This window comes from Sturnira hondurensis, unplaced genomic scaffold, assembly GCF_014824575.4.
Source record: "Sturnira hondurensis isolate 20B ecotype Veracruz unplaced genomic scaffold, ASM1482457v3 Scaffold0022017, whole genome shotgun sequence".
Taxonomy (NCBI): Eukaryota; Metazoa; Chordata; class Mammalia; order Chiroptera; family Phyllostomidae; genus Sturnira; species Sturnira hondurensis.
This window is the reverse complement of record NW_028094648.1, coordinates 5,220,846-5,247,643: the sequence shown is the minus strand read 5'-3', so window position 1 is coordinate 5,247,643 and position 26,798 is coordinate 5,220,846. Positions and strand designations below refer to the sequence as shown.

The window sequence follows — 26,798 nt, the reverse complement described above, 5'->3', positions numbered from 1 at the left end:
ACCTAATAAAAACATTTTACATAGTTATGTAATATATATTTTCAAATAACCAGTGGTCAGGCATGCATCCTTTCCAGTTTTGACAACTGTCAATTCTGGGCAGGTCAGGCAAGGTAATTTTTTAAATTAAGGACTGAGGTTTATTTGGTATTTCAGAGCACCATCTGGTGGATTAATTAACAATAACAGCTCAGAACAAAAGTGAATGCAAACGTTGGTTTTAGAAGAACTGGTAATGGAACCCTATGATTCTCCTCTTGTCTCCTTTCCTTCTCCTTTAGACCTCCTCTATTCTTTCCCCCCACCTCTCTCCCTCCTTTCATCCCCTATCCAGTCACTCTTCTCCTCCCTTTGCTTACACCTTAGGCACGCCCATGCCACCACTTATCAGTACCACTGAGTCCTCAGAGTGGCCGAGCAGCACGCTTACTCGTGTCTTGTTTAATACAATCTAAAATGTTTCCAGGTATCAAGTAGAAAGGCAAATACTACTTTTTAAGTTGCAGGATTCGATTTTCTTCCAAAGACTGTGTCTAGTTTGTAATTCCCTAAGGCAGAGTTTTTGTTTGTTTTTCAACCCATTAATAACCATTCTAATGGAGCCCCTCCTTCATATTTTATTTGTGAAAAAATCACTAAAGTTGACCGATTTTCAGTATTTGAGCCTGTTTTTCTGATACAACTCTCCAAAGGCTTTTTGAGAAAAAGAAGGTTGGTTTACAGCAACCGTCTTAAAGGTCTCTAACCCCAAATGACCCATGAGTAATTGGAATGAGTAAAATAGGACAGGTAAAAGACATTAGGGAGTGGTGGAGACTAGGGACCTTGAGGCCTTTTCCAAGGGATATACTTTGTGCTGACCAGCCAGCTCTTTGTTGGTGGTGGTTTGTTTTTTTTTAAGAGAAGCCAAAAGGCTTGATTTTTATGAGAGATCTTTAAGTGTTTAAATGTTACTAAAATTTTTTTTAAAGCCTACAGGCCAGAAGTGGCTCATAGGCCTCTGGTGAAAAGTTGTGGGAATTTGGACTTTGTCCACTGGGTAATAATATATGAATAAACAAAGAGTCTAGGGCCAAGGCCACTCCAGTCTCTGATCAAATCGCTTTTACCGCGTCTAAGGACCTCTACCTCTCTTGGTCAGCAAGCCTACCTTACACAGCCCTTGTTCCCAACACAGTCATATGACAGGATCATGCAGTGCTGAGATGTGCTGGCAGTGGCCTTTCATCCCTGTGACTGTCCACAGGCCTTACAATAACCCAAGGTTCAGATTTTGGGTCCGATAAGAAACAGGTCAGCAGAACTGAGAAAAGCAGCTCTAGGGCTTATGGGACTGAGATTTACACCGCATTTCCAAACAGATAAGTTAATATGTAACTTTCAAAATATATTTAAGTTACACACTTGAACTCAACTCTGGGCCCCCACACCCTACAGTAAAGTCTCCTCACCCAGACACCCGATGGGGGCACGCAGAGCCACTTGACCTTTGACAGAGGAAAGAGGTCGACACCACTTACACATTTGAAAGGAAATACATGGGCTTCCTTACTCACAGTTTGAGAAACAGTGTGGCTTTTTTGTTTTGGTCTGGGAGGAGCTCACAGAGAACACAACAATAATACCTGGATAACAAATTTCATGACAAAAAGGATTCAAAGGATGGCATCGTCTGCCATAACAAAACACCATAGATCAGATCATTTAAACAACAGAAAGTTATGTCCTCACAGACCTGGAGACTAGAAGTCCAAGATCAAGGTGCTGGCTGACTTGGTTCCTGGTGAGGGCCCAGCTCCTGGCTCGCATATGGCCCCCTCTCCCTGTGCCCTCCCATGGCCTTTCCTCCACCCATGGGCATGGAGAGAGGACACACGAGGGACCCCTCTGGTGCCTTTTCTTATGAGGGCACTAACCTTATCAGATCAGGGCCCCATCTTTCTGGCCTCGTTCAATTTTAATTAGGGGCCCCATGTCTAAATTCAGCCACACTGGGCGGTTAGGTCTTCCACATAAGAATTTTTCAATAGCAAAGGAACCCCAGTGTATTTCTTTATCATTTGCATACTGCCTCTTAAAACTAAAATAATTACAGCACCTCTTTTTTCAAAATTACTAAGTTTGAATGTTGGAGTTTCCATCTTAGCCAAATCACTTTAGACTCCTTTTCCCTGATCTGCAGTCCTTTTCTACTTTAACAAGCACATCTGGTGTTTATTTTTTTATCAACTTGCTAGTCTTTCATAATGTTTCAACCTAGTCTCTGAAATAATTCTTCCTTTGTAGTTAAATAATTTCCAGGTTTTAGCTTTCCACGGAACTTCAAGGCATTACTTACAATGTAAGAACTAGGTTTAGCTGTTTCTCAGAATTTGCTTCAGAACTCTGAGACGTCATCCATCTATAATTCCTACTAGGAGACTGGGCTTAATAACACTCTACACCTCTAGATTTTATCTTTGTTCTTCGGGAGGTGAGGTGGCTGACTAAACAAATCTGGTTGTAAAGAATAATAACATACAATATTTTCAGGTACTATGATTTTTTTAAATGGAATTTTTTAACTTCATTTTTAAAAGAAGACTGTGAAATGCCCTCAGGTGCCGGATCTTAGGCAATGGTCCCGCTCCTCCCACTTCCCATCTGTGAGCCCTGGAACCTTATCTGTTCTCCCCTCTGGGTACAGCTGGTAAGTGGACAGCTGCTCCAGGGCTGGACTGGCCCAATCAGACTTCTTTTTTCTCACAGGAATTTGGAAGAGGGACACAGAAAGCCTCCGGCAGTAAGATATGAATGCTGGATTAGAAGCCTCATCAGCCGAGGCCACCAGCATCTGTGGGCAACTCGGGTGAATCACGACCAAGATAGCAAAGGAAGCCAGTCCTCAGAACGGGGGGAGGAATGAAGCAAAGCGCAGGCAGGAGGCCATGCTGCCTGGAAAGGCTTTCTCCACAGTTCCCAGTTCTCATCCTCCTGAGCCTTCACTGTACATAAGTGGATGCAGAGTGAAGTCAGCTCTTCACTGTTTTAAAATATAGTATATTAATAGAAAATCTGAGGGGTAGCGAGGCCAACGGATCAGGAGACATAGATGAGCTATCAGAATACTGCTATACAAAACCAAAACTAAATGAAATTAAAAAATCAATTGAGCTGCTTTTAAGCTATATAGCTCTCAGCTTCTTGGTGAGTATTACCCTTGTTTTTAAAGATGTTTCCGCTTCTTGTTTTACAGTCCAGTTTAATTCATGCACTTATTCTCAGGTACTGTGATATACAACTGGTCTGATATCAGTTATGGTAAATGCGTGAATCATATGGAAATTAGAAGCACGAAGATGTATTTGCCTCAGTGGTTGCATTTGTTATAAAATCATACAATGAACAGTCTTCTGAAGGGCACACACATATACATGCACAAACACACACAGACAACATGCTTCTGATTTCTACAACGACTGCATTGCCTGATTTGGTTATATTTCTGCAACAGACAGAGCAGTAGAAGAGAATAAGGCATCCAAAAACAGATGGCAAACTCATGGGCTTTATGTAATGGTTTTACTATTTTCCTCTATGCTAATCATTCCCTCATTCCTTTGTTCAACAAATATTGTTGAATTTGTATTAAGTCTCAGGCACTCTTGTAGGTATCCTGATAAAACCAAAGATTAAAAAATCTGTCTTATTTAATCTACAACATGGAGGAATGTATGTCTGTTTTACAGATGAAAAAGCTGAGGCTAGAAAAGGTGTGTTAACTTGCCCACCACAAAACTAACAAGTGAAAACACTGGGATTCAGATCCTGGTCTGTGTGTCTTCAAGGCCCGCGTACTTTTCAATACACCCTGCTGGCTTTCACCAGAGTAGACATTTATAGGAGATTACCCTGAATTTCAAATTAAAACTATCAAATATCAATGACTTTCCTCTAAAACGGTAAAAATTATGTACAGGAAATGCATACCTTAGAAAGCTGCATGTTTCTTGATACTGTTCTTGTATTCTTTGTGCAAGAAAACAGTAAAAATCCTAAAAACAAAGTAAAAAATGATGAATCAGTCTCTCTCACCCCACACACATGCATAGATAAAATACATATATATATGAAGATGATACACCCACATATATACAAAGCAACCTTGGAAAGTCATTCACTCTATTCTTCCCTGGTCAAGTCACACAATTATTTTTTTTAAATCTTATACGCTTCTGATTTATAGAATCAGATTTGTTTAAAAAATGGTTATTTCATGAAATTTATTTCAATGGCCGTAATGTTTTTAACGCATTCTTATTTTCACTTAAAAACTAAGTGAGTAATAGCTCCAGGAATCCTTAATTTTAAAAAAATAAACCTTTTAATGGATTTACTTATTGATTTTTAAATTGAGTGATTTTAGTATATAAACTGAGGTGATGCTGTTAACTGTTCTTCAAACAAGCTATTCTATTTCACAGATGAGATTTTTTCAACAAACTGCATAACACTTCATAAAAAGATAATGGAGGATAAATGTCTAAAGTGATTTTTTAAAGGCTGTAGTCAGTTTGGCCACATCCCCGAACACTAATATGAAACCAAGTGTGTGCACTGAAAATAAAGAAAAGGTAAAAATAAATACAGTGTATTGCACTTTCTGCACACCAGGATACGTATGTGCCAAACCCCAAGACACGGAGAGAAATGAAAGATGCAACAAGTAGTAAAAAGGCAACTTCCTTTTCTCTTTAACCTGAAACCAAGGAAGTTTTCCCAAGTGTTTCAATCTTAGTTATTGATAGTAGCATTCCATTTCACAACTGAATCCTAATTTCCAGAAACATCCTAGACTTCCAGGGTTTAACTTTGTATCAGTTGGGGTAGGCCAAGCTATTCTGCATTATCAAACAACCTGACAACTCCAAGCATTTTAAAATCACATTTTATTTTCACTCATGTGCATATCCACCCTGGGTTAGCAATGGGCTTGGTCTGCTTACAGAAGCAGAAAATTCAGCTGACAAAAACAAGGGCAGGAAGCAGAGAACACAGAGAACCCTGTGCTGGCTCTTCAAGCATCTGCCCAGAAATGCACCCATCTACTCACATGGGATTGGCTAAAGCAAGCCACATGACCAAGCCTGACATCAATAGGGTGGGGATGAACAATCTTCCACAGGGAGAGACAGCTTTTAAAAGCACTAAAAGTACCCTGCACCTAGGACTATAGTTTACAAAATAGACTCATCTGCATCATCTCATCTGATGCCGTTAACAACCCTTGGCGCAAGATGGGGGTTGCTACAGAACATTTCAGTGGAACCACTCATCAGTGTTAACTGCTGCTACTTCTGGTCTTCCACAGCAGCCAGTCGGACTGCTAGCAAAAGGTGGCTCAAGCCATACCACGGCCCCTTCCAAGCTGCTCTCATGTCCACCAGCTTCATCCACCTTATTCCCTGTACTCTCTTATAGTTCCAGGAATGGAAACAGTGAGGCCAGAGAGGAGATGACTGGCAGGACAAGGCTATGTAGTGAGATGTAAGCATGGTTATCTGATCTGAGGACATGGAACTAGGCAAGAGGGCAGCTGTGTCCCTGGACACATTCTTAGTGATAGGAATGCTACAGAGTGAGAGGCAGGTGACTGCTCCAGGTGAATGCTGGGTGGATAAATGCAAATAAACAACATGGGCTCCTAGTTGACAAAACTCAGCCAGGGCTTTCAGGAAGTTAGTGTCCTTTGATCTCCAACAGGGGCCTGGGGTGGCCTCCTATATCCTTCCTGGCCCACGTGTCAACAATGCTCACTGCTTCTGCCACAGTCATAGGTAAATTGTGCGGGTTACATGAGTTCAGGTAGAAAGCATTTAGTATATGACCTGCTGAAAGCCCTCGACCATGTAGCGACTGTGAGGTTAATCAGTCAGGAGGAGGATGCGCTTCACAGCGGCGCAGAAGCCACACTCCCTTGGGCCCACTGAGCGCTGCTGCAAAGTCTCCCCTTTGTTCCACCAGGAGAGTTGTTCTTGCATGCTCTCCCTAAGCCAGCAATAAGGAAGCAGCATGTCTTCTCCCCCAAATCTCAAAACCCTCTCCTTTCCTTCTTCTCTCAGAAGCAGAAAGGACAACGCCTTGAATTCTCTCTCCACTGGTCCCTTTCACCCACTGACGTGCCTTGTGGGCCAACTCCTGACCCCAGACATACACGTTATATCTGGACCCTCCATCTTTGCAAAACCCTGCTCCTCCAGAGTCTCAGATTACTCCACACATGCCTGGAATGCTCTAGAAAAATGGACACCCAACTGACCACTGGTATGTTGTAATGTGAATAAAGAAAACCAAAATTAGCTTACAAATGATTAGGAAATAGCATCTATTAAATTACGAAGCTCTCAAAATCTAAGTCATCTCAACTCCCAAATTCTAAAGTTCCATTAAACTTGTTTTTCTCCATAGCGTTCTGCCCACTGCCCATTATTCCTATTGAGCAAATGTACAGCAAATTAATTTGTTCATCATCTTTTGGCAGGTTTCACAGTATTAGAGGAAAATAAAAGTGTTTTATCGATTTGATGGTGAATCTAAAGGCTTTTGGACCTATCCAGAAGTCAATGAGTGCTCTCATGATCATCAAAAATAAAATAATGGGCTAAAAAGGGAAGAAAAAAGGAATAGCTGTCATGGCACTGGAATACTCTGGAAAGCAAACGTTAGTGCTACAGCTACCAATAAATTTACAGCATCGTGTAACATAGTGCAAACAGTCCTAGAGAAGGAAGGAATCTGTTGTGTTCAAGGAGCAGAGAGAAGGTCCCATGCAGCTAGAGCATCATGGGTAAGGGGATAGCTGGTGTAAGACGTCAGAGAGTGGTGTGGTACACTGAATTACCAGCCCCAGTCCCCCTGTCACATGCATGCACACACACACACACACACACACACACACATATGTCCATTGACATGCCACTTTGTAATTCCTCTCACAAAAGAAGAAATATATTTCCCTGCTCTTGAACTTTGGCTTTGCCATGAACTTCCTTTTGGTCAATGAGATGTATCAGCAGACGTGATACAACAACTGTGTTCAAATGCCTGGGCCAGCCCTCTTGTGCTCTTCCGCTGCCTGCTGGTAACTGGTCCCAAGAGGAGAATGAGAGACACCTGAGAATGAGCAGCATGGCCCCAGGCCCACCTGCGGTGTGCAGCAGAGCTGCTCAGTCCTCAAAGCCTAGATCAGGCAGCCTCCCACTGACCTGCAGGCAGTGGGAGGAAACCAGCTGACTGGCAGATCCAGGGGAAAGAGTTGTTTTACACCAGAGTTTTAGGGTGGTTTGTTCCTCAGTATCACTGCGGCTACATCTGATCAATACTGATCTTTGTATGCCAGAATAAGAGCATGAGTTTCACTCCTGGGAGAGGTTTCTAAAGAGTTCAGTGACATTATCTGATTTACAATGTATGTATTAGGAAACCATTGCAGCAATCCAGATGAGAAAGGCTTGGAAAGAAAGAGGATTAAAGGTGAAGAGAAGTGGATGGAATCAAGAAGCTTTGTTGTTTGAGCAGAGAAATGAAATGGTAGTAGGGGGCTGGGGAAATGGGAAGGGAAGGGTTGGGGGGGTTGTTTGTTTTTTTGTGGGTTTTTTGGGGGGGTTGCTATTTGTTCAAGAAACAAAATTACTAGGCCCTGTCTGCAAGCTGAAGGCCCACATACAGGAGGGAGGCTGGCCACATGAGACACAGCCAATGCAGACACAGCCCTCACTGGGGGCTTCGCCCTGTCCCAAGTATTTTGCTAAATTCCATCCTCTATTCTGCACAATGACAATTCTGTGAGGTAGATTACATTCATACCCATGTTGTGCAGAGGTGCAACTCAGGTACAAAGAAACTACGTAACTTTCCTAAGCTCATACACCTACCAGGCAACAGAGCCGAGATTCACACTCCAGCAGTCAACTCCAGGGTCCGAGTTTCTAGCCATCAAACCACCACTGGAGCCATGTCCTGAGCACTGAGAGGGGATGGGCCAGGGCACACGAGGAAAGGCTGGTGTTCCATGCAGTCAGGAACGCTTCATTCACTGACACAGGAGTGAAGTGGAGACTTATAGGTTTGAGAGAATGATGAGAAAACAAGGAGGGGGCTTCTCCTTTCTTGCTTATCTTTATTAAGCATGATAAGGAGGCCAGATCATCAGATCAACACATATGGGGAGGAGGGTTTAGGAGAAAGGAAAAGAAGTAAGATAGTCACTATAGGGAAGGGAAACGCTAACATATCAAGAAAATCAAGTAGAGTTATGGTGTAGTGACCATACATTTATTTTTTTTAATTTTAAATGTTCATTGATTTTAGAGAGAGAGGGAGGGGGAGAATGAGAGAGAGAGAAACACCAATGTGAGAGAGAAACATCAATTGGCTGCCTTCTATACACGCCCCAATTGGGGTTTGAACACGCAACCTAAGTATGTGCCCTGACAGGGAATCAAATCCCAAACCTTTTGGTATACGGGATGATGCTCCAACCAACTGAGCTACACCAGCCAGGGCATGATCATGAATTCAAAAAGGAGCTAGCTGACATGCTTGTTTTTTCTCCACATTAATTAGCTGTTCAGGTTTAGGTTTGAGGGAAGGAGAGATCAACAAAGTAAGTAAGGGTCCAAACAAATTTGAAGAACTGCTGGAATTCGAAGGCCTGCTGGAAGTATGGAAGATATCGATCAACAGATGAATGCTTGAAGTAAAGATTTTGGAAATATTCAGCTACAGAAAAGTCAAAGTTGGTGATTGAGGTGGAGAGAACCAATCCAGAATCAAAGAAGCCAAAGTTGCTGGGTGCAAATCTCCAAGAATGACAGGGACTAGTGACGGGAAGACAGGGAAGCATTCTGGTATGCAGTGAATGAGTGCGCAGCTAGTTGATAATATTATAATAAATCTTCATAAATTACCATATAATATACCCATTTTAAAATGAGGTGTATCTACATATACCAATAATGTATAAGTGTAAAAATACATATATCATATAACAAACAATGATTGTATGTGTGCGTATAGAGAGAGGGAAAATGCACACAAGAAAAATAAAGTTATATATTATAAATAATTTTAGGGATTATTTCTTGAAAGTAGAAACAGTGAATGCTTCACTTTTAAGTTTCTATAGTCTTTCAATCTTTTTTACAGTGTTCCATTGAGCACAGAGGACTGAGGAATAAATAAGATTCTACTCATCATGGCCAGCAAAGAATCTCAAAGGTCAGTCGAAAGGTACTATTCCTCATCCAAGGTAACATTCCTTGGATGAATCCTGTTTGCCATTTAAGCTTGTCTGAAAACTCACCATTGCACTGACTATGTACTTACATTTCCTGTTTTCCAAGTAAAACTGCGTTAGCAGCAGAGTGCCCTGTGTTCCAAATAGATTGTGGTTTGCAGAACTGGTGACCTGGTGATCCTTATAGAAATCAATCAGCATGAGTTGATCATTGAAAAGGATTTTTTTTTTTTGACTGGAGGAGAAGCAGTTCTTTTTCGGCAGGGGTGCCCAGAAGAAGGAAGACAAGGAGATTAATGGGATGGGGTGGAGTCAGTTCCCTACACAGTCCATGGCTCTGGTTTTGAATCATGATGGAGAGAAGGTTTAACCCCAAAAGTGAAAGGCATGGAGAAGAAGCCCGTCCCATCCCACAACAGACCAAAAAGCCACAGTGTAGAATTGGTGCTGTGCCCACAGACATTCCCAGAGCAACAGCGGGAGCTAGGTGAGGAGGCAAGAACAAAAGAATTTGAGGGGATAAGTTCCTGAGCACAGGCAGACACCACCTTGGGGATTCCTGAAACAAGGAGGAACAACATTTCAAGGAGGGGACAAAATAGTGGCCAAGATTGACTGTGATCTGGTCTGTGATGTCAGCAGACTGCATCTGCACTGGGGGACAGTAAGTGGGGCTCACACAAACACTCTTCAACAAGGCATCAGGAGTCAGTCAGCCTGTCCGAGAGCGAAGGCCCATATCTCCTTCCCTGCTAAGGGGTCTATTATATAGTGCATGTCTATTATACATCCATGTTTTTGGACCCTTAGAAAACTATGGTCTACAGGACTGCATTTGAATTTAACTCATAACTTCTTTAACCATTGCTGGAAGCTGCCCAAATCCCTGGTTTCCCTTTTCAAACTCAAATTACTCAGTGATAATATCATAAAAATTCACGGAATCTTCAATGACCCTTGGGTTCTGATCTAATTTTTGTGACACATCTTCACTTAACATTGTGATGAAAATTGTCCTCTTTGAACATTTAATCAAACACTAATCACATATGAGTTCATTTTTCAAAAAAAAACAACCCCATGAAATCAGAATCCTTGAAAATCTATTTGATTTTAAGTTAAATCATTGATAATCCCTAAAGAAGAATAGCAGGATTTTTTTAAATGGAGGCTCAATGTCCTTTGCCACAGGCCTCCATTCACGTCCTGGGCCATACTTTTTTAACCAAGCTGAGCCTTTCAGAATGTGCCATAGACTCCACTGGAAAAGACACAAAAGATGGGAGCTGGAGCCTGGAGAATGGCAGGCTGGCTCCACCTCTTGGAGCATCATTGGTGAGATGCAGCTGCAAAAGCTAGAAGCCGTAAATAATGCACCAGGGTTTCTTTGTCAGCACTGAGGCGCACTACTGTAAATGTTGGTTCTGACTGGGGGTTCCTCTCTGCAGGTGCTTGGTGCTCCCAGAACCTCAGCAAGCTGCCAGGGCCCCAGGAAACAAAATAAACTGCTAACTTAAAAATTCATTGTAGTATTTGCTCCCTTTCCAAGACATAAAATGTTCCCTATGATTTGCTCTCCTGAACCCCCTGGGACCTTACTCTTCAAGGCCTCATGTGCTAATATGATGCCATCTCTTGTCCACTATTAATAGACAGGAGAGAGTTTTTTTAAAAAAACGTATCATACCCAGAAGTCCTAAAATGGAATTAAAAATGTCACTAGCTGGCACATTAATAATTCCCTAAAGTAAGCAATGTCAAAAGTGATGACAAAGGTGATCTCAATACACTGGATTCCTGGGGGAAAAGTGTGAAGTGTTAAACTCTATAGATTTCATTTACTACCACACAGTAGCAGATGGATGATAAGGTCCGGGGCATGAAGTCACTGTTAGACGTCTGTGAGGAAAAGAAATACCATTCCCTGGAGTTATCAAAGGTAAAATAAAATGGTCAGGAATATAATATAAAAGTATGGAGTTTAAGTAGGCATTGTTTTGAAACTATAAAGACCAGCCATCTGGGCAAAGGTCCAGAGTTACTACAGATAAAGCAGGTCACTGCTTACCTTATCACATTTTAAAGACCCCCTGAGAAAGGCACATACACCCAAGATGGTTATAACCCAAATAGACCCAGTCAAGACACTGCTCTCTGGAATGGGCCCAGGGAGGAAGGGAGAAGCAGAACTAGCCTCCAGAGCCAGGGAGACTGACCCAGGCACAGAATGAAGTGGATCCCTGGGAAAGGAATAAAAGAGTGAGAAAATGATGTCATTGATATTATTTCAAAATAAACCATTTGAAGCCAGGTCATGATTAAGAACAAGATTTTCTTTCTCTGAAAGCTTGAGTGTGGATTCACTTCTCTAAAATTTGGTCAGTGAGCAAATATAATAGATTAAATAAATGCAGGAATGGAAAGGCCTAATCAAAAAAAATAAACTCATGGATTATTTAGGGATAATGCTTCTGTTCTAAAGAAATGTCATGCTTTTTAACATGCAGGGGTAGACAAGGAGAAGCAAAGAGAACAATTTGAATAGACAGAGGTACAGCTGAAGTCCTACTAAAGTTTGGCCAGTAATTATAACCCATTCCAGATGACATCAGACATAAACAAAGTCACTTTAAAGAGACACAATGGCTAAGAGTCAGGTCTGACTATAACTCAGTCCTGAAGCACCAGCATATAGCATGAGACTGACAGTACTGTCACTCAGGAACATAGCAAGGGAACATAGCAAATGGGGATGGAGATGGGGAAGGAAAGCACTGGCAGTAGTAAGCGTCCCCTCGCTGGTGAGACACAGAACTTGGGGGATGTGACTGGTTCACTCTAGAGGTGCTCTCAGCTACGGGGCTTGGCTTGACCCCAGTCGTTCCTTTGACTTGTATAAAAGATCCCTCGAGGCCACTTATATAACTTTACTTCAATGTTCTTTTCCCTTAGCATTTTCTCTGACTGCAAATTCAGCTTCTCAGTCCCCCCTGGTACAGAANGCGTCCCCTCGCTGGTGAGACACAGAACTTGGGGGATGTGACTGGTTCACTCTAGAGGTGCTCTCAGCTACGGGGCTTGGCTTGACCCCAGTCGTCCCTTTGACTTGTATAAAAGATCCCTCGAGGCCACTTATATAACTTTACTTCAATGTTCTTTTCCCTTAGCATTTTCTCTGACTGCAAATTCAGCTTCTCAGTCCCCCCTGGTACAGAAAGGCTTCATTAAATGATAAACATGAATATTTTAGTGACTGCTAAAAGATATTCGCCACCAAATTAACAAACCAACATTCAGATTCACACCATTCTCTCGTAAATTAGCATGAGCCTGTCCCTGGAATGAAGTACTGGCGTGTATACCTCAGGAACTGCACATCTAATGTGGAACCCAGGAAACAAGGACTTCACCGCCCCGCGGGCCCACTTGGCCGTCAGTCAGCTAGACCCCCAGCGTGGGTCTACCCCTGATGTTACAAAAACAGAAACATGGATGAATACATAATCCGCTTACTATCCTGTAACTTGAGCACCAGATGATTGTTATGTGGATCAGAAATCAATTATATAAATCAATAACCAATATTGAACCCATTACCTCATATAGAACATACACTGTATTTTATTTGTGGTGGGTCCTAACGCAGTGCCTGGTGTATATGAGGAACTCAAGAAAGTATTTTTAATAAATACAAATTTAAGAAATGAATGGTGATAAAGGGAGGAAAAGAAGGATTTTTTGTTCTTTTTAGAAGATTAAGCTGCTAGTGAGAAGCGATGAATTTTCATATGACTGTTAAGCCAAGCGGTTTCCATCATTTCGAGCAGCAATAAAAAAAGTTGGAGGACAGAGAGAACTGTGAAACTCCATCAGTCACATAGCTGGGCTATTTATCATAGTACGAGGCTGTGAAGATGGAAGTTATTCCTGTTTTAATACAAACATAAACAGAGGTTATTTTGAAAAGTATTCAGCTTGGAAAAAAGTCTGAAAGTCTGTTCTATTGGTCTATCATATGACTCAAGTGTACATAGTCCAAAGTGCCGAATTTCAACAAAATATACCATGGAAAGACATTAGAGAATAGCAACCCACAAAAAAGATGGATAAATAGTTACCTTCATGTTGTCTTTAAGGACAACATAAATCCAAGGGAACAGAGTACACATATTAAATGAGTTATTCCTACTCAACTTTGAAATAAAAGTAAGACTGAAAACTATAAGTATGCATGAATAAGTGGGAAAAACACCCCCCAAAATCACTTAATTTCATAAGTACTTTTTGGGAATGAGATTTTGCAAAATCTGGACCTTGGATGAACAATCAGCAGCCTGCTGTGAAGAGGCTTAAAATGTATTCTCAGAAGAACATTTATTCTCAGTGATTAGATCTCTCTTTTCTAGGACTCCAGCTCCAATAAAGCTTGAAATGGTTGTGGCGTATCAGGTTTCTGAACAAACAATGAACAAAACAAAACAAAACCAGTAAGAGAAAATTGTGAAATTGTTACATCCACTGCAGTCTCCTTAGGTAGCCACACCAAGTACTGTTGATTGCCATCCACTCACGTTTAGGTCCAACTCTAAGGCATATGTTCACATACAGAACAAGGACTTCACATTTCCCACAGCACATGAGTCTCTGCCCAGTATTCATTTTCCATGCAAATGCCGAGACCCCTCTATGGCCTGGCTAAAACAGAGTCTCCTCCCACTCTGGACACACCAGCATGAAACTCTTTCCCAAAACACAGGGCAGTTGTGGACTCCTGTCCTGAGGATGTCCTGAGATATACTTCCACTGCTCAGGTTTCCCTTACCACTCAGGAAAGGAGCTTGGCTGCCAACTTCCAGAGACACAGGCACGCCCAGTGCTTACTTCTTAGTATCAAAACACCACCTTTTATTAAGGAAAATTTTAAGTATAGTAAGTAAATGCCCATGTAAGTAAAATGATTTAACCAGAAGGTAAGGGCAGAGTACACAGGTCTCTGACTAAGAAGGTGAGATACGCCATAAAACTGGGACATAGTGTAGGATGGGACAAAAATATGTTCTGGTGACATAGTATAGGATGGGCCACTATACAGAAAATCTTGGCATAAATGAATAGAGGTCTTTTTATTATTCTCAACATCAGGAAGTTGCACAGATTGCTGTGCAAGCTTGCCACTGCAGTTGTTTGGAACTTTACAGGAGGCCTATAGCTTCGTCACATCACTTCCTGGGAATAACTTAACAGACAGGAAGCACAGTGGCGAAGAGGGGTAGTTTCAGAGTCAGGTACTCTGGGTGTGAGTTCTGCTGCTTATGGGCCCTTGGACAACTTGTTTAAGATCTGTTAGCTTTCTCCAATCTGTCGACCTGTGAAAGAGAAATGAGTAGTAGCTAATGGAGTTTCTGTGAGAACTAAACAGGATATTACAAGTAAAATACACAAATCTCTTTAAAACAAAAAAAGGTGTTCAGTAAATGGCTATGTTCGATATCTGAGTTACAGCTGTGTCAGGACCTCTAATCTTCTCCCATCAGGTCTATCAGTGGCCTTTTCCCCCGGGGGCCCCTGGTGCCCCCAGGTCGCAGCCACTGCGTTCCCTCTCCTGCTCTAGTACCCAGGAGGCTATGGCTGGCCAAGTCAGTTGTGTAATCAGAGCAGGTCTGAAGTCAGAGTACAGTGAAGTCACTCTGAAGTGGAACGTGAGGCTTGGTGTCAGAAACAACTTTTAAATTTAACCAGTTATTTTATATATCTAACCCCAATCCCAAATATTGGTGGGATTTTTTTTTAAGCACATGATCGATGGTAGAAACAAACAGTGGAGGGAGTCCGAGGGAAGAGAGAATACAGAGTGGGAAAAAGCAAGGTTGGCCATTAAATTTCTCCTAATCATCTCCTAGGTATGGGCTGTAATTGGCCTATTACAACAATTTGGTGGGTTGGCCATTAAATTTCTCCAAATCATCTCCTAGGTACAGGCAAACCTGGCTGTAATTGTCCTATTATGAAAACAAAGAAGGAAACGATGATCAGTTGCAGAGTTGATATATGCCAATATGTATCATCTGTGCCAGTCCCTGTTCTAAGCATTTTAGGTGTATTAACTCACTTGACGGTCACAGAGCTTCTTTGAACTGGTACCTTGCTGTTGCTGTTTATACAAATGGGAAACTGAGGCTCTGAAAGGTGCCGAAGTGGCTCAGTGCTCACTGGGGAAGCACTGAGATTTGAACTCTGGCTGTTCGACTCACAGCTCAGGCTCTTAAGGACTAAGCAGTGCTATTCTGATAGACAACCTAAAACAATTAATAACAAAATGATTCAGAGGAAGCATTTCCAAACAGAGATCTGAGCCCTCATAAGACAAAAAAGTTTGACAAAGTTGCCAGATTGAAGGATTTCCCAGGCTAGTGAATTTTTTTCAAAATATGACACATACCTCTTTGTGTGTGTGCATACGCCAAGTAAGAACATTAAAACAACTACCAGGGATTGTCAACATCATTTCATGAGAAAAATGACACATAACTACCAAAAACTAAAAATAAAACAGAAAGAGCACAATCTAAATATAGAGGATCATGTTTTGAAATTGTGAATAAATTCAGCTTTCTGAGAAAGGTACACAGCCCTTATGTTTCTTGTTCGCCTCGGAGAGGTAAAGAACAGCCAGAGAATATCAATGGTGTGTGGACTTGCACTTGAGAACCACTGACAAGCTCCCTTAGGAGTCTCTGTGACCCCAGAACAGCAAGGACTCAAAAGCAGAATTGAGACTCCATCCTTCTCCGGTTGGATACCATTCAGGAAGGTCTCAAAATTCAGTATCTTAAGAGCCAGACGCTGTGTTCACATCAAAAACCACAGAAGGTCTGTGAGAAGTAGCCAGCGAAGGACTCAGTGCACGACCTTCACACAGACACACACAGCACTGACCAACACGAGCACGTCGCCGTGATCTGTGAGATACGCCACAGTGGCACGCTTACTGTAAGGCTGTGACTTCAGTCCTGAATAAAACAGAATATTATAACTTTTAAAAGAATATGATATGTGTAAAGAAAATATAGGATTAACACCAGGAACATTATTAGATCTTCCCAATGCTAATGCATTGGCAGCGTTTTCCTATTTTGTTTGGTAAAGAAATTGAGTTGCTTATAAATTTATGTGGAACCCCACTGAACACTTTCCGAGGCTGAAGCCAGAAGCCCCCCCCTGTTCAGGGAGTTGTATTTATAATACCTGCTGTTTCTATATTTCCATTAGAATGCAATTATCCTGCTTGGAGAAAAATAAAGGTCACTGGGTTAATGGAGCTCACCTTTCTTTTTTTGGCCATAAATAATAAATCAAATATAATATTTAAAAAGAAAACCACATCCTGCATATCATTGTATTTCTGATGCTTTTTCCATAGAACATTTGAGTACATGGCGCTTATTACGGCCATAATCATTGCAGTCCATCAAGTTCCTACAGCAATGGTTTCGCCAAGAAGGACACAGCATGTGTCTTATAAATTGGTAGTTGTCAATACTCGAACGTTCAAGAAATTTCCCATGACATTTTCAAAGTAGATTGCAATACATTCTACTCTGACTTTAAGAAGCTCCTCACAGAATTACTCATCTTAGCAAATACACAGAACATCTCATGAGCTTTATCAAAGTATTGACAAAGATGTGCATTTTAAAAATTCTTAACAAATGCAGATTCAAGCACATTCCTTTGCTTCCAGAATGGCTTCCCAACAGTGCTTGTAAGGAGACAGTAGACAGTCCCACGGCCATGCCAATAATAATAAATCTTTCTGGGCAAGATTCTGCTGCCACTAGTGTCCCTAATGAGAAAATGAAGACCTTTTTTTGCCAGCAAAAGAGCTGAACTGGGCTCTCGGCCCAAAAGGGCCTAATCAATGTTTTCACTTCAGGCTTCCCAAGGGAACAACTAAGCAATCTCTCCAGTACCTGGCACATCAAGATTTATAAGGCAGAATAGGAACACACAGACTAAATAGCTTCTGAAAGCCACTTGTCTGGAGTAATAATAATAATAATAATAATAATAATAATAATAATAATAGAGCAGCTGCTGTTGTATCACCATCGCCCTGAAAATAAGGCTACGTGTCTCATGAAATTTATCTAAGAAATACTTTTTAAATAAAAAGGGAATTATAGTGCACCCCAGAGCCTGCTGTAAGAACTGTTAGTAAACACTTGTAAGTCACTCCCCACAAAAATGGTGAAAAACTTCATTTTCTGTGTGATGCGGGCTCGCGTGACAAAACGCACCGCCCAACAGCGGAACCGCAGGCAGCGTCTGCCTCCTTGCTGAGAACTCCAGCAGCTCCCCGCACGTCCCGCCAGAGAAGCTTCTTTACTGCGAATCATAAACCCAGCAATGAACCGAACAACCGGTTTCTTAAAGAACACAGCAGAGATACTGGCAATTTTTTCAAAAGTTTACTCAGAGGGTATGCATCTGTCATCAACAGCATGCCGTTATTTTTATCATAATTAATAGCAACAAAAGTAACAACTACCATTCATTTACTGAGTGCTGTTCTGTCAGGCACTGGCCCTATAGTGGTATGTGACTTATCTAACTTAATCCTTGAGAAAAAGATCCTGTAGTCTGTGAAGAATGGCAGAATATACAACCCCAAAATATGCCACTTTGGCATAAAGGCTATTTTGAGCTAAAGGCACCTAAAACCAGGACATGCAAGATGAGCATTCTAATCTCCCCTTTCTTTCTGAAAACAGATTAAAAGCTCCCATGTGAAAGCTGGAGTTTTCACCAGGAGAAAAGAAACATTCTTCAATGAAGAGTCAAAGCTGAGAGAATTCTAAAAAACAGACCTTGTTAAAATAATTCCCATTTTCCTTTAGCCTCCTCATACATGTTAATTATTTTTCCACAATGACCTCTCTTTGTTCAATGTATTATCATATTTATTGATAGGTTTTGCCACTTCTCTGAGTCTTCATTTCCTTATGAGGTCTCCCGAGTCACATAAAACTTACCTGGATGTATATGCTTTTCTCCTGTTAATCTATTTGGTGTCAGTTGAATTTCCAGGAATAGCCAACACACCCTAAGAGGGCAGAGGCAGATTTTTGCCTCCCCTACATCTGTGATTATTTGTTACCTAATTAAGGCAACTGATCTATCAGTATAAAGCTATGATAGTACACTATTTAAATACAGAGACTTATTTTCCTCAGTAGTGATTGTCATTGTAAACATTTTTGGCTTTGAAATTTACCTGGGCTTTCGGAAAAGGTTTCCTTAAAGCATTAGTCAGTTTAATGAATACCATCATATACTTACATCTTTACTTATCACAAGAAGTTTTACATCTGTTTTACATGAAATGGAAGCAGGCCGATTGGTGTTAGTTAAAAGGCAGATTTCCTGGAAAAAAAATTTTGGATTTCTTTCTGGAATTATTTCAGCTTTGACAATATTATTACAATGAAATTCTTGGAGTGGATGAAATTATAAGTATGTGTCATTTTAAGCAAATAATTTTTCAAAAATTAATCTTCAGCTTATAGAATTGATAAGAAAGGATTGATCTGGTCTTATTTTCAATAATCTGTCAGCCCCAGCAGACAGATTAAAATGTATGGATTATTTTAAAACAGAACACTAGGTTGAATGAGTCTATTCTGGAATACCTGATGTATTAAAACAACAGCATGATTGGCAAAAACACGTAACACTGCATCCTAAAACTCCACTCAACACTTTTTTACTAAGAAAAAAGGGTGCTTTGTCCTAAAGATGACAAACGGACTGGAGATGCTCAGTGGGGAAGATGCTCATATGCAAAACTGTTAACACTTTTTTATGCTTATAATATGGAAAAAGATGTTTCAATACAGAATCAAGGTGAGATTGACTGAAGGGAGAGAGACATGACTTTAAAATCTCTCTCTGCTTGAGTTGGGGCATCCGTCTGACTTAGCCCTTGGATGTCGGCACCCCTGGTTCTCAGGCCCTCAGCCCTGGACCAGGCCTTATCCTATCAGCCCCTTGATTCCTGGGCCTTTGGGCTCTGACTGGAATTTACACCATCTATCCCCCTGGTTCTCAGGCCTTCGGACCTGGACTGAATTATACCAGTGGCTTTCCGGGTTCCCCGGCTTGCTGACAGCAGATTGTGGAACTTCTTTGCCTCCATAATAGCACGAGCCAATTCCTACAATAAATCTCCTCTTACATATATCTGTACATATTGTATCGGATCTGTTTCCCTGGAGAACCCTGTATGGATTTTGGCTGAGAAACACCAGTTCAGATGATTTCCAACTTTCTTCCCTTTAGTTGAAAAATCAATGGTTCTATTTGATCTGTACACAATTAAAGCAGCACAGCAGAGAGAACAGAACACTAACTACAAATTCTACTCCCATTTCTGCTGCCAACTAGCTCTGTCAAGATGAGCAATTCAGTTAACTGCCCTGGGTCTCCATTCACTAAGGTGTACCATGAAAGGGTTTGTTGAGCTAACTTCTGAGGCTCCTTCTAACATGAAGTTGCTGATCCTGGAGATCTTGGTGTCCACAAAGCATCGTAAGAGTCTAAGAATGCTTTCAAAGTGCTTCCAACACTAGAACGTTCGGCCAGTCACAGGGTAGCTAACATCTTAATGAATGCTCAATCTATCAAGAAATTGTTGACCCATCAATAATGATGCATAATTAACAATGGGAATGCCCTGAGAAAAATAAGGCTTGACTTTGATAAAAAATTGTTAGAGATACATTTTTCTCCTTTGCCCTTCTCATTGGATTTGTTACCAGTAAAATATCTTGACTCCATCTCCTGTTTGATATCCCCACCACCAGTGCCTTTGGTCCAGAATCTGCTCACCAATCTTCTGCCTGTTCTCCAGTTCCACGTTTTCCTAGTGATCACACCAGCCATCTACCTAAATGTTAATCTGATTCATCTCCCTCCTACTTAAAAACTCTCAGTGGGCTGTATGTACTAACTGTAGAATTAAGTCCACATTCTTTTGCATTGTTTTCAATGCCATACCTTACCTCAGCTGATGTTTCCAAAATAAACATCAGCAACTGTTCTTACCTCCCAAGACCTCTACGCTTAGGGACTTCAGCATCTGAGGATCTCCAAATCCAGGCTGTCCTCAACTAAATACAGAAATAAAACAAGTTTTCTTCCTACACACAAGCTGCTTTCTTGCTCTAAATCTTACCCCTTCTGCATAAAATCTTCCACAAGAATAGACTTTCTTCAAAGAATCAAAAATATCTCCTTGAATCAGGACCTATTTTAGTATACTTAAGAAAAATACCATTCTGCCTCCAAAGCTATATGATTTGTAACTCATTATTTTAGCTGGTCAATCATTCATACAACGATCACTTATGAATCTTGTGGGTTCTGTTTGTTCACAAACTACATATCAGGCTGTATGTTGGCTCCACACTGCTAAGGAAAACATATATTTTTCTAAGCATTTCAATTACTGGAATATTTAACACTTGAGGGCAATGTTACAACATACTATATTGTTTCAATACAATGACATAATTTTAAAGTTTTTAAAAATAAAAATGAAAAACTAAAAAATGTAATAAATAAATACATAAAAATTATAAGAGACTGAGAAATTAAGACAATATTTACCCCTATGAAGTCACCTTCTTCCACCTCACTTAAAATTTCAGAGTTGGTATTTTTGTTCATGCTTCTACTGCTTGACATGACCTTTAAACATCCAGCAAGAACCAGGTAGCATTCAAGTGGTACATGTCCTTGTCTTAGAAGCATACTTTCAGCTTCCAACCTGGGGAGAAAGAATAATAAAAACAAGCCTTCTGCAAAATGGTAATTTTGAAGTCATTGGTGGCAAACAGAATCCTGCCACCTATATCTGTAAAGAATTTTACTTGTTGTTAAGAAGCAATTATCTTTTTCCGGTGCAGACTTTGAAGGCAAGGACCCCAGCCAACTTGTCCGCTGTTACAGCTTTGGTGCCTACAATGGTGCTTGGCTCAGAAACTAGGCCCTCAATGAATATACATTGAGTGGGTTTATGAATAGGCAGAAGGAGGAGCTGCACAATCACAGAACAGAAATGAATTCTGTACAAATGAATTCCTTAGATAAGTCCTGGTATTTCACAAAATACAGGTGTAAAAAACACGGCTGCTGAATTCATGATGTAAGGCAAGCTTTTTGGCTTTCTTGGAGACAAATTTGGTGTTGATTTGTATTCCTTTTATCAAGATTTTTTTAAAGTACGAGCAAGTCCTCACTAACATCATCAACAGGTTCTTGGAACAGCAGCAAAATGACTTATAACAGACCCACTTTTCCACAGGTTGATTGATATAAACAGGAATCAAGTTCTTATGGCACCTCATCAACATTGTACCAAATGACACTGAACAAAACAGCGCTGAGGTGTATTATATTTAGGAACAGTTTGTAAATCTGCTTCTTTTCACTATTTGTAGGTATTGAGCCAGAGGATTGTAGTTTGCCCACCCCAAGTTTATAGAAACAACCCATCCCTGGAAGTAATGGACATTTTAAAAAAATCACCTGGGGCATTTCATGAAAGATCAAGATTCCTTTACACTCTGGAAACTTTCATTTGGTAGATCTGGGGTGGAGCCCAGGAATCTGTATTCTTCTTTTTTTTAAGAAATTGATTTGAGAGAAAGAGAGGAAAAAAGCACATTGATTTATTGTTCCACTTATTTGTGCATTCATTGCTTTATTCTTGTATATACCCTGACCAGGGCATATACAAGACCAGGGATAGAATCTATAGCTTTAGTGAATCAGGACAATGCTCTAACCAACTGAGCCACCTGGCCAAGGTCAGGAATCTGCATTCTTAAAAGGATCTTCAGACTATTTTGATAAGAACCACACTGACTAACACTGTATTTGAGGCTAAGAACAAACATTATTTATTTTATTTTTCTTATAGGGGTAATTTTTGTGAAGACTGAAACAAGACATGTTCTATGAAATGTTGGGAAGCCTGGGTAATTTTAGATTTGAAATTAATTATACTACCCAGAATTCTTTCTTTCTAGAAGAATAGCAGTTATAATATCTATATTCCCAATTAGGCAGGTGTCATTAGGGAGAATGTTAGGGAAAAAGAGGACAGTACTATATATTAAAGACACTCCCACCCCTGTGTTATCAGTGAGAAGGCCTGAATTGCAGCACTTGATATGCTATGAATTAATTAAATGACCTTCAGAAAAATCACTTACCTTCCACTTCCAATTCTTTCTTTCTTTATTTTTTAAAAATATATTTTATTGATTATATCATTACAGTTGTTCTATTTCCACCCTTCATTCCCCTCCACCCGCACACTCCCTCCCCCACCATTCTCCCCCCCTTAGTTTATAACCACATGTCTCAAGTTCTTTAGATTCTGTATTTCCCCCACTATTCTCGCCCTCCCCCCTATCTATTTTCTACCTACCATCTATGCTATTTTCTNTGACGTTGTATGTGGGGGCGGGGTCAAAGAGGGACTATGGCGTCCTGTCCGCCGCCTGCCACCACGGCCCTCACCGGTGCCGCAGTTGCTGCCGTCACGGGGCCCACGCGTTTCGTTCCACTGCACACGAGTGTGCCACCGCCATCAGCCCTCCACCACTGGGTTCGCCCCCTGGGGCCTGTGTGGTCTGTCTCACTGTGTGTGAATGTGCGACCGTGGTCAGTCTGCCCCGCACCCTGACTGGTTCCCGGCTGCCTGTGCGCCTAGGTCGGGGGATCTGTCCTGCCCGACCCAGCTCCGCTGCTGGCTCCACCTCTCTTACCGTCCCCGTTGAACGGTTCATAGTTGTTGGTTCGTAGTTGTCGGACTTCCGTATAATTCCGTTTTCTGGTCTTTGGGTGTGTCCTAGTTCTCCAAACCTTTGTTGTGTTCAAACTTGGTTGTGGGAGAAGGGACAGTGTTTCCACCTATGCCTCCATCTTGGCGGAAGTCCCAATTCTTTATTTATAAAGTGAGAACAAACCTGTACCTACTACATACTTCATAATAATGTCTTAGAAAAAATACGGAATATATTTAAATTGTTCAAAAGGAAGATATTTTATAAGTAAAGTAGTGGGGTGTTACCCTGCTTCAAGAAGTTTGACAGTGTAAAGGAGAGTTAGAAGCAGGATAATTCCCACCAAAATAACTATATAAGCATGTCTGCCACATCTCCCTGGGTGTTCTTATGACAGAAAACATGAAACCCTTCGGTCCAAGACTTAGGAGTTGCAGTAAAAGCAGTAACCGAAGTATCGGCATGGTTGCACCAGTCCCCAAGTCCCACAGGGCAATATGGAGGGCCCAGTCCCCTGGGCATGTGCAGTGCGATGAGTCACAGAGGAGGAATCTGAGCTTAGGGAATCCAGTGCTTTTACAATAAGCAGTAAACAAGCTGTCTGGAAAGAGAGCAGGTGCGTGCAGGAGCTGCACTGCATTCCTTCTCAGGATTTGCAGTGGCGCGAGAAGGAACTCCTCAGGAACTGTCCTGAGAAGTGTCTCAAGTAAAGGAATACTCAAAGCTTTGGGATTTCAGCACATTCAGCAAGACGTGTAGGAGTGCAAAAGGCTCTTCACAGACTGTAAGTCAACATACTGGACTTGTTAATGCAAAGAAACAGAATCTTAAAATAAGGCTCTATGGTTACTTAAAAAACTATAATTCTAGTTCCAAAGGAAGACTATGCAAAAGGGAAATTCAACAATACTATATTCACTGCCTTTGGGAAGAGGATTACGAGATTAAAATATGATGACTCCTGACTTTCCACTATTAATGTTAATAGATACCAAATTTTTTTTTGCATTTTTAATTATTGTTCAAATACAGTTGTCTCCATTTTCCTGCCTCCACTTTCCCCTGCCACCCCCACCTTTCACCCTCAATCCTACCCCCTTTGGCTTTGTCCATGGGCCCTTTACACATGTTCCTTGATGACCCTTCCCCCTCTTTCCCTGTTATTGCCTCCTCCCACTGCTCTGATCACTGTCAGTTTGTTCCTTATTTCCATGTCTCTGGTTATATTTTGTTTGCTTGTTTGTTTTGTTGATTAGGTTCCACTTATAGGTGAGATCATATGATATTTGTCTTTCACCACTTGGCTTTTTTCACTTACAAAATCCTCTCCAGTTCCATCCATGCTGTTGTGAAGGGTAGGAGCTTCTTCTTTCTTTCTGCTGCATGGTGTTCCATTGTGTAAATGTACCACAGTTTTTTGACCCACTCATTTACTAATGGGCACTTAGGTTGCTTCCAACACTTGGCTATTGTAAATTGTGCTGCTATGAACATTGGGGTGCATAGGTTAATATCAATTTTTCAAAACTACTTCAAAACTACTTAAGTCCACTACTTTCACTCTGTGGACTGAAAAATCATTAAAAATTGCTGAAGTAACTGCTGCATCATAGAAATAGCCTCAAGATAATGGTTGGTTTCTGTGAATTAAGACTAGAGGGCCCTGGCTGGGTGGCTCAGTTGGTTGGAGCATCATCCTGTACACCAAAAAATGTTGCAGATTCAATCCTAAGTCAGGCACATATGGGAAGCAACCAATCAATATTTTTGTCTCACACTGATTTCTCTCTCTTTCTCTCCCTCTCTCTCTAAAGTAAATATACCCTTGGGTGAGAACTTGAAAAATAGGAGAATAGTCAATAAGATCACCAATGAGTCAGCAAAGGAGTCCAGTAATAAATGTGTGATTAAAAAAAGTAGGAGGAGAAGCATAAGAAATGAAGAACTTACAGAGGGAAGAGATAGATGAGAGGTGTTATAATGGAAAAAAGCCTGGCATTCAAGACTCAGACACAGAAAGAGCAGGATGACTCCACATTCTGTCTTCTCTCCTCTATATTGTGAAAGTGGATGAGGGCCAGTCATTCACAGCCAGATTCTGAAGTGCACCATTTGGCAGCCAGATGCCCATTATACTAATTGGATCACCAGCCTCCTCTATAACTCATCGACACAAGGATTCCCATTTCTTCTACAGCATTAAAATTTCAGAATATCATCCATACAATAAACCATAAAATATTCACATGAGCCTGTTCTCTACTTTTATATTAAACTGCAATGCCAGGATGGTCCTTCCACGCCCTACTTGAGTGAGGTGAAGGAATGCCAATACTAAAGATGCTTCTTCTGCTTAAACATTTAATTTTATACTTCCAGAGAGTTTGAAGCTCTTGCAAATATTTAGTTTGATTAAAATCATCTTCCTTAACAGTTATTTTCTTTTTAAGCCTATAGATACAACTGCTCCAACTCAACAAATGCAAAAATCAGAGTAGTTTTGTTAAGAATAGAAAAGGCAAGTTTAACACTGTTACATTCAGACATTAAAATGCCTACATAAAATATACATATAGCTGTATGTGAATATTGAACTCTAAGAAGAACTTATGAACATTATTAATTACTATAATACATTGATTTTTTATTTTTCTTCTCCATGTAATAGGGTAAACATGAATAAATAGTAAAGTGCTATCAATCTTCAATGAGTGAACTGGTGCTTGATAAAAGTAACTCTCCCTTAAAATTTATAAATATCAATGATTTTTAAAATGACACTTCATGTCAAAGCTACATTAGTTAACTTTTTCCAAGAAAGAATTGTATACATGATAGACCTTCTATGAAACATGGTTATATGTTCAGACAACAGAATCCATTGTGATTGGTTAAAGAAAGTAAAGATTTATTACAAGTATTAGATAACCTATAGAATCTTTGGAAAGATTAGTGAAATAGTGTCCAGGCCAAATTTCCAAAACCAACTCTGGTGAAGGTGCTGGGCAGACCCCAGAACACTGCCTCCATCACAGCTCGGAAGCTGGGGTCGCTGTATCTGAACAAAAACTCCTGTGCTGTGTGCCAATATCAGTCCCGGCAAAATGAATGGTCCACGTCCTACCTATTTCCCCAAGTATACTAACATCACCTCAAATGTCATGCAGAAATACTTCTCAGAATCTAAATTACATTGAGGGGAGGCAGGGAAAGGTAGGTTGCTGTATTGTTTTTTAATTTTGTTTGTAGTCTCATTAAGATGGTGGGATTTACATTATGGAGCACTATAAAAATACAAACTTTGTTCAAAAGATTTGGGGCAACCCCTAGTTGCAAAATGTCAACTTCAGGCCTCTATCATAAAATTTAGAGTATTTTACCTAATACAGTTTGCATATTTTCCTCTTCCTAGATAAATAAATAAATAAGTGGTCTCTTATAGCAGTCCAATTTTTTTTTTATTTTGGCATTTTGCTTATAACAAACAAGTCTTAGTATTCATCCTACTTTCAATTCTAGTTTCCTTCAGGTTGCTTTGAAAATTTGTCATTACAAGACAAAATTCAAAGCACAAACCTCAAACTATTACATATATCTTCTGGTCAGCATTCAATGTATAGCATGTGTTTTGTCTGGGAAGTTTGGTTAAACTCTAGTCACCATCTGCC

At 40.6% G+C, this 26,798-nt stretch overlaps 1 protein-coding gene across 1 annotated transcript in view; it reads right to left on the bottom strand.

Annotated features, from left to right (window-relative positions):
• LOC118978649 (uncharacterized) overlaps positions 1–26,798 on the bottom strand; it is a 69,854-nt gene that overhangs the window by 28,312 nt on the left and 14,744 nt on the right. The window contains exons 5-7 of the mRNA XM_037034231.1: positions 20,945–21,104; positions 18,617–18,700; positions 3,970–4,034 (exon numbers count right to left, since the gene is read on the bottom strand). Coding sequence (XP_036890126.1) covers positions 3,970–4,034; positions 18,617–18,700; positions 20,945–21,104 — 309 coding nt within the window. The remainder of the gene's footprint in view (positions 1–3,969; positions 4,035–18,616; positions 18,701–20,944; positions 21,105–26,798) is intronic.